Here is a 9,517-nt window from a genome sequence, read left to right as displayed (position 1 = left end):
CAAAAATCAGAGGCAACTCCCAAACTTAAAGACTTCATAAAGCAGGTTGAACTTGAACTGCGAAAGGTGGTTCGCAATGTTCGCAGCGATAATGGGTTGGAATTCAAGAACCAGGCGTTTGAAGAATTTCTAAATGCGAAAGGAGTTTCGCACAACTTTTTAGCTCCTTATACTCCACAACAAAATGACGTAGTTGAAAGACGAAACCGATATTTATGTGAAGCTGCGAGAACCATGCTATCGTATGCGAATCTGCCACTTTATTTTTGGGCTGATGCTATTGGGACCGCCTGTTTCACTCAAAATCGTTCCATTCTTAACAAGCGATTTTCAGTTACCCCCTATGAGATCCTGAATAAACGCAAACCCAACGTTAAATTTTTCCATGTCTTTGGATCTCGTGGCTTCATTTTCAATTCTAAGGAGCAGAGAAACAAGTTTGATGTAAAGGCTGACGAGGGTATCTTCTTGAGATATTCGCTGACCTCCAAAGAATATAGGGTTCTTAATAAGAAGTCCAAAAAGATTAAAGAAACCTATTATGTCACGTTTGATGACACCTATCTGAAGAGGTATCAGCAGACTACGAATCAATCAGAGGAAATCTTCCCACAAGCGAGTCAAGCAACCACTCCACTGACCAATTTCTACGAAGAATTAATGTTGTTATTCGATCACCCAGACAACGCAATATCTTCAGAGTCCAAAGAAGCAGACAACAAAGAGGACGAGTTAAAGAAAATTATCGATGACGCTGCGAAAGATATGGAAAGCGAACCTCAAAGTCCAAAAGAACCACAAACTGGCAACACTCAATTCCAGGGGGAGGGTTCATCAACTTCTATACCTGAATCACCTCTCCAGGGGGAGAATACACCTCCTAGCATGAACCACAAAAGTCCTGTCGAGGGGGAGGATGTGAATCCTGACATAGAAGACCTTTCATCATTCGAGGGGGAGACCAATAATACGAATGATGATTTAGACGTACAATCAGAAGTTGAAGAGGTGAATGTTGAACTGGATCCATCCAATGATCCAAACTACCTTCCACTAATGAAATGGACCAGAGATCATCCGAAAAATCAAGTCATTGGTGAATCATCTGTAGGAGTTCTTACAAGACCTTAATTAAAAGCGAAACAAACTGCATTATTCTTGAAAATGGAATTATGTATGTTTAATTCGTTTATCTCCAAGATTGAACCCAAAAAAGTCAATGTTGCTCTCGATCACTCTGATTGGGTGCAAGAAATGCAAGAAAAAATCAATGATTTTGAACGAAACTGGGTCTGGAGACTGATTCCCACTCCACCGGATGCATCTGTAGTTGGTCTAAAATGGGTGTTTTGCAACAAATTGGAGAAAGAGGGTAACGTTATCAGAAACAAGGCGAGACTCATTGTCAAAGGATATTGTCAGGAAGAGGGCATAGACTACGAAGAGACCTTGTCACCTATTGCAAGTTTGAATCTGTTCGCATCTTCCTCGCATATGCAGCACACAAAAATTTCGAAGTATTCCAGATGGATGTCAAATGTGCATTCTTGAACGGGGAACTGGAAGAGATAGTATATTTGGAGTAAGCACCTGGCTTCATAAATGAAAAGTATCCCAATCACTATTAGATCTTAGACAAAGCGGTATATGGTCTGAAACAAGCTCCAAGAGCCTGGTATGAAACTCTAACTCGTTTCTTAAAAATGTCTAAATTTAAACAAGGTTTGGTTGACCCAACCTTCTTTTGTAAAAAAGAGGGTAACCATTTAATTATCGTCCAAATCTACTTTGATGGTATTATCTTCGGATCAACTAATCCCAGCCTAACAGCTGGATTTCGAAAGCTAATGGAAACGAAGTTTGAGATGAGCTCAATGGGTCCTATTAACTTTTTCCTTGGATTGAACATAGGACAGAGCCAGGAAGGTATTTTTATAAATCAGGAGGCATATACAAAAACCTTGCTCGCTAAGTTTGGGATGATAGGAGACTCAAAAGCGAAGGTTCCAATGGCATTCAGAATGAAACTCACTCCTTCTCTAGATAAACCGACATCAGATATAACACGCTATCGTCAAATGATATGTTCTTTAATGTACCTAAGTGCAAGTCGACCAGATATCATGTTTTCCGTTTGTTATTATGCTAGGTTCCAAGCGAATCCTCGTGAACCTCACATGGTTGCTGTCAAGAACATATTCCGGTATCTAAAACGAACATCATCACTTGGAATATGGTACCCTTCGAAGTCTAGTTTCTTTGTGCAAGCATTCTCAGATGCTGATCTTAGAGGATGTGGGTTGGATAGAAAGAGTACAACTGGAGGATGTCAATTTCTTGATGGCAAACTCGTCAGTTGGCAATCCAAAAAGAAAACCTGTGTATTATTGTCCACAGCTGAAGCTGAGTATACTGTTGCTGCATCGTGCACTTCTCAGGTCATATGGATTCAAAGTCAACTTCGTGACTATGGACTGAACATGAAACAAATCCCACTTTATTGTGACTCCGAAAGTGCCATTCGCATCTGTCACAACCCAATGCAGCACTCAAAAACGAATCACATAGCACTGAGGTATCATTTTATCATGGATCATGTAGAGGATGGCAACGTTGAAATCTATTTTGTGAGATCCGCTGATCAGTTAGCTGACATATTCATGAAAGCCTTTCCTGAAACAACCTTTAAAAGAATACTCCAAGGCTTAGGAATGATGGAAGCTGAATCTGTTCTGAAACCACTTTCGCACTCATAAAGTTACCACTGCGAATTGGTGCGAACGTTCGCAGTGATTCGCAGTCTACTTTGACGCTGCAAATTGGTGCGAACGTTCGCAGTGATTCGCAGTCTACTTTGACGCTACGAATTGGTAAGAACATTCGCAGTGATTCGCAGTCAACTGTTCACAAAATTCTAAAATACTAAAAATAATAGATAATTGAGAAGTTCATGAAAGCACACATTCATAGTTACTCTCAGATTACGTGACGGGGCATGTATAAATCTTTTTACCTATGTACTAGCTAAGAGTCCCTAGAAGCATGCTGCTGCATGTTCTCCTAAGCCTCAACGACTCTATGCTGAAGCCTTAATGAATCAATTCTACCAATCGTTTCTTCCCAATCAGGCTGTAAAATTCACATAAGTCATGAGCTACCTTACTCTTTCTCACTTTGGGGCAAGAGTTATCTGCTTGGTCACTTTCGCATAGCAGAGGTACTTTCGCTTCTCTGGAACCAACTTCACATTTCTCCATCACTTTCGCTTTCATGAACGTAACCATTGAGACTCTCAGTATTTACCACTGAGGTTTACGGTTACATAACATCTGTGTTAATGATCTTAGTTTCGTTCTACCACGAACTGAGTGAAACCCAAAATCCAATACACTTTAATGAATTGACGGTGAACAATTAAACGTTCTAGATTTTCACCAAGGAATTAACGAGCACCACCTTCGTGGTCTGTACCAAGAAATCTCTTTTTCTTTTGCGAGATCTTTATGAAATGTTCTTGTCCTAAGACATTTCTTCCCAAAAGATCCAGTTTTAATTTTTTTTTTGAGATTTCTAAACTTATCCAAGCCACCAAAATAATTCCAAACCTACTTGTTATTATGACTTCACCGGTCAGGCAAGTACTTCTTCCAACTTTCGTACTTATATCAAGTTTCGTAATTTGGTTGAAGATGAAACCACCCTCAAAGCCTATCAAAAGAAGTCTGTCAATGTTTTTTAATAAACAACTGATCGTATTTCAACGGGAAACCACACAGACACTTCTTAGTCTCTCTTGACTTTGAAGGAAGCAATTCATGCCCGAAATCCACTGTTTCGTGTCTTATTAGACATCACTAATATCCCACAAATTTATTTTTCTTTATTTCTTTATCTTTGTCACACTCTTGCACGAAGATCCTTGTGATTTTCCAAAGTCTGGTTCGTGGTTTTGATAATACATCTGAGTTTCGTAGGTCTATCAATCACTGCCTGAATGCGAAAGTTCCAGCTTCGCTGCAAAAGTATTAACATGGCAATGACTGCGAAAGGGAAATTTTCAAACGGCTATCATTAAAGAGATAAGAATTGATTTGGGCGCGTGATGATTTGAACGGAAGGCTACTTTTACGCTGCATGACACACGTTTCTGACGTCAACAACTATTAGTCACGCTTTTACAGGCGACTTTTCAGTAACCGATACACTCTCTCTGCGAATTTCTCTCACCAAACAAATCGTATAAAGGGGTATTGGCGCTTTATCTCCCCTCACCTCTCCCAAATTCTCTCAAAAATATTCCGGCAATCAAAGCGATTTACTGTTCATCTTCTCTCTCAAGAAATTAACAATGGCCGCTTCATCTTCTGCTCATGATTAATCTGCACAATCCTCTCTTCTTGCCATCAAGCCTCACTAAAATCTGGTGATTGATCTTGATCCCTGCAAGTATGACACATTCCTTCTGCCGATGGTTGAGTGCCTCAAGTATTCCCCTCTGGTTACTGCTCTAACGAAAATGGAGGCTGTTCCTATGTCTCTACTGTCTATGGCGTACTCATCTGCAAGTTATGTCAAGGAGGTAAACAAGATTACGTTCGAAATTCACAACAGGCACACCTCAATCACAAAATCTCGATTCTGTTTGATTTTAGGGCTTCCTCAAACAACCGACATGATCAATCCTGAGTCGGTTCCCAGCGCAACCCTATTGGAGATGTTTTACCAAATGGGGTACAAGGAAACCCTAACTGCCGTTTCTAAATTTCGGAAACCTAACCTACCACCACAGTGGAATGGCCTTTTCACTCTTTTATTCAAGGCGTTTTCTAAAAGGGTTACTGGAAATCATTGCGCCAGCAAGATGTTTATGGAGACTATTTACGGTGTGTATACAGGCCTTCATATCGATTTTGGAGCTGTTCTATGGGCTCAAGTGATTCAAAGCACCCTCTCGACCACTCGTCACAGTGAAATCTCCTGTGCACGATTTTGGTGATGCAGGACGCATTGGTGGCTACTGTCTCAACCTTCTACACCACCGGAATCATCCTTGCAGATAACTTCAAATTCTCTTTTGTGGCTTCGATTCCAGAGGCAATGTTTCGAGATGTGCCTGCCTTTAGCAAAATCTTGGAAGGCTACAAAAAAATTCCTGCTTCTGGGTTTCGTCCTATTACTCTAGAAATGCAAGCCATACTTGTTGAAGCAGACATACCCAAGAAAGGAGGGAAAAAAGGAGGAAATAAAGGGGAGAAGAAGAAGGGAGCTCAAGAGGGTTCATCGAATCAAGCTCAGACCCCAAAGAAATGAAAGGCTCAGGCTGCCGCTCCATCTGCTCCGAAAAGGCGAAAGGTCAAGAAGCAAGCTCGCAAGCCAAGGAGCCCTACCACAAGTGAAAGTGATTTTGTTCCATCTGATAATTCGTCTGACGTTCACAGTCAAGACGATGATTCACACCATGAAGAATTGCCTCCCCACTCTCCACCACTTGAGGTAACCAACGATGAATTCTTCCAATCTCCTCCTCATACACCTAAAACCACCACTACTCCAATCACAATTGCACCATGTCCTCCACCAGTGTCCACTCAGCCTCAGGGCAGTATTCCCTTGGATACTCCCTTATTTACCGATTCAACCCACACAAAAACTTCCCAAACCAGTGAACCTCCACTCACTGTCAACGCATCTGATGCCGGGGCAGGGGCTTCAGGTTTCGCAACAGGTCACACTACCCCTCCTATCTCTCCTCTCAGACAAAGCGATCCTGAAACATTTTTTGGTGACGATGTCTTCAATTTTGAGAGTTTCGATTATAGTCCCTTCACAGTTCAACAAGATAGCGATGATGATGCCCCTGTCACTCAGAAGCATCTCAAAGCTCTTAATGAGAAGCTGGACTCTCTCATTGCTTCCTATGCTTCCTCCTCAAGTTCTACATACTCAGAAGTAGTTGTTGATGGGTTTTGAGCATTCTAACACTCCTAAGTGTACATGCAACCCTAGAAAACCTTGGATCTATGTTTGTCTAAAATACATGCAAAATACTTTTCCAAGGTTCATAAACCTATCTAGCATACATGGGGAACTTTAAACATAAAAGATGGCTAGAATTACATACCTTGTAGTTGTTTTGATTCCTTGAAAACCTTGAGAGCCTAGCACCCCAAGTGTGATGCCTCAAATGTTTCACACAACACCAAATGCTTTGGAATGACTTTGAGAGAATGTAGAACACTTCTAAAATCGGCCTAGCCCTCTTTCAACTACTTGTGTAGCCGATTTTGGTAGACAACATGTTCTTTATATAGTGTGTTACATTTAGGGTTACACCATGTAAACCCTAATGAAACATGGCTCTTCATTTCCATGACCCATGGGTTTGTAACTCCCATGGAGCATCCTATGGACCTTAGTCCAACTTGATAACCCATGGTGCCTTTTGACCACTTAATTAATTCTAGATTAATTCTAGATCAATACTAATTAAATAATACTATTAATATATTAGAACTTATAATTTATTAATAAACCACAAGTGTTATTTCTCTCATTTAGTCTACCCAAATGCATGATGCCATGCAACCCAAATGGACCATGCCGGGTCGGGTCAAGTACATACCAGAAATAGTTATGGACTTAGACACCTTATCCAACAGTTTCCCACTTGGATAAGTCTAATAACTATAACTGCAAGTATGACTTCAGGAACCAATCAGCAATCGTAGCTCTTTTTAAGGTCTCTCGGAACTGAGAAGATGATGATACACCATTTAATATAAGTGGTCATATAATCCTCTATTCTAGATATCAGCCGGACAAATACATGGAACAATGTCTTACTTATTGTCCAACAGTTTGTTTCCCGATTTCCGATTTGTTTGACATAGAACTTAATTGAACACATCAACTTAGTTCTGACCGGGCCCGGTACATAGGCCAAAACCAAATCATCGAGAGGCCCAAATATCGCTTCTAATCCAAGAAGGAACAGATAAACTTCGACTCATATGCTTGTTCTACTACTTGTTGAATCACACACAACAATATGTTTTATAACATCGAGTTACGAATGTATTTTCGTACGATCAATGCATAACCAACTCATAGGCAACAGGACATATCTCTAGGTTTGAAGACTTATATGATATTACCGTCTCGCGATCACTCGAGATAAATTTCATGAAGTGATACCAGTGAGCGTGGGTTGAATCCAATACTCAGAACTTATGAGCACTCATGAGTGTTGAGGCCATGTCCAACATCTTAGACCTCTACAACCAACTCATGATAGTCTTAATTCATATCTACTTCCAACATATGACCGACTGTGGATAATTTGAATAATATGTAAAACACAACATAGATATTCTGGAAGTCAAAACATGCAAAAGAAATAATAGTAAACGATTGACAAGAGATAGCAACACTTTACTCATAAATAACAGCTTTTATTTATCATCAAATGTCAATTACATTTTACAAATTTCAAGATTATCTAACTACTAAAACTAATATCATCCTTCAGCCCTATGCTCCTTGCATGCTGGAGATGCTTAACCCTGCCCAGTCCCTTTGTGAGGGGATTTGCCGAGTTCTCATCTGATGATACCCTCTTTGCCACGAGGAGTCCTTCTTTTATACGATGTCTGATGAAATGGTATTTTCTATCAATTTGTCTGGATCTCCCGTGATCCCTTGGTTCCTTTGCTAAGGCAACTGCACTTTCACTATCACAGAAGATTTCCCTAGGCTCCTTTATAGCTGGTACAACTCCAAGATCTCCAATGAAGTTCTTCAGCCATATTGCCTCCTTTGCTGCCTCGCTTGCCGCTATATACTCTGATTCGCAAGTTGAATCAGCCACTGTCTCCTGCTTGGAACTTTTCCAAGTAATTGCTCCTCTGTTTTAGGTAAAGACCCAGCCCGACTGAGAGCGGAAATTATCCCTATCAGTCTGGAAGCTAGCATCACTATACCCTACAACTCTCAAGTCATCACTCCCACCGAGGATATTCTTTACCCCAGTCCAGTGAGCCTTACCAGGGTTCCCCTGATATCTGCTGACCATGCTCAATGCAAAGGCCACATCAGGATGAGTACAAGTCATATCATACATGATCGAGCCTACAACAGAAGCATAAGGTACTCGACTTATTTCTGCTATCTCAGCCTCGATACTCGGGCTCTGAGTCTTACTCAATCTAGCATTACTCTGGATGGGTAACTCTCCTTTCTTGGAGTCTTGCATGCTGAACCTCTTCAGCACCTTATCCAAGTAGGTACTCTGACTAAGTCCAATTAGTCTTTTACTCCGGTCTCTCAGAATCCTTATCCCTAGAATATAGGCAGCTTCTCCTAGGTCTTTCATAGCGAAACACTTCCCGAGGCAGGTCTTCACTTCCTGCAAGGTCAGGATTTCATTTCCTATGAGTAGTATGTCATCTACATACAATACCAAAAAGCTAACTATACTCCCACTAGCCTTGACATATACACAAGATTCATCTTCACTCCTCGAAAAGCCAAACTCTTTGACTTTCTCATCAAAGCAAGGATTCCATCTGCGAGATGCTTGCTTTAATCCATAAATAGATTTCTCAAGCTTACACCTTTTATTAGGGTATTCTGTACTGACAAAACCCTCTGGCTGACACATGTAAACATCCTCAGCCAACTTTCCATTAAGGAAAGTGGTTTTGACATCCATTTGCCATATTTCATAGTCATGAAATGCAACAATGGCTAACAATACCCTAATAGACTTAATCTTGGCTACTGGTGAAAAGGTCTCATCATAATCAACTCCTGGAGTTTGAGAAAAGCCCTTTGCCACCAGTCGTGCCTTATATGTGTGTACATTACCATCCATGTCGGTCTTCTTCTTGAAGATCCACTTGCACCCAACTATCTTGCTACCTGGTACATTGTCAACCAAGTTCCAAACTTGATTGTCATACATGGACTGTATCTCGCTGTCCATTGCCTCTTTCCATTTAGCAGACTCGGGGCCTGCCATGGATTCTGCATAGTTGTTAGGTTCATCCAGACTTACCAGTGTCTCATAACTGATAAGTGTCTCACCTTCCGCAATAATATGGAAACCATAGTAATGCTCAGGTGCATTCCTAACTCTCGTGGAACTCCTCAGAGGTACAGACTCGTCAATTGGATCAACATGAGTTTCCTTCTCAAGTTGATTTCTAGGGTTTGAGGTTCCTTCACCACTTGACTCTTGAATTTCTTCAAGGTCAATTTGCCTCCTACTGTTTCCTTGGCTTATGAACTCTCTCTCTCGAAAGACATCCCGTGACATCCCCATTTTCATGGCCAGAAAAGACCGATTTTGTTTATGCTTTATAAAAATCAGAGTACCTCTTTTAATAAAAATGTTGCGGAATTTGTTACCAGAAAAACATGATAAATACGTTATCAAATCATTTCCGAAGAAATGTATTTCATTTATTTTCAAAACATTGGGATGTCATCGTCAATACAGAAACATAAGCATAAACAG

The 9,517-nt window shown here is 40.7% G+C and overlaps 1 protein-coding gene across 1 annotated transcript; it reads left to right on the top strand.

Annotated features, from left to right (window-relative positions):
* Positions 1 to 234: 234 nt before the first annotated feature.
* LOC145164539 (uncharacterized) lies at positions 235 to 1,131 on the top strand. Its single transcript, XM_079083250.1, has one exon. The coding sequence runs from the start codon at positions 235 to 237 to the stop codon at positions 1,129 to 1,131; it is 897 nt and encodes a 298-aa protein (XP_078939376.1).
* Positions 1,132 to 9,517: the final 8,386 nt, after the last annotated feature.

Source organism: Lactuca virosa, chromosome 3 (genome assembly GCF_052849685.1).
Source record: "Lactuca virosa cultivar CGN04683 chromosome 3, Lactuca_virosa_CGN04683_v6, whole genome shotgun sequence".
Lineage (NCBI taxonomy): Eukaryota > Viridiplantae > Streptophyta > Magnoliopsida > Asterales > Asteraceae > Lactuca > Lactuca virosa.
Note: the sequence above shows the minus strand (reverse complement) of the source record. Positions and strands in the feature narration are given on the sequence as shown.

Coding starts and splice junctions, on each gene's coding strand:
- LOC145164539 (XM_079083250.1), top strand. CDS start 235: ATGCTATCGTATGCGAATCTGCCACTTTATTTTTGGGCTGATGCTATT.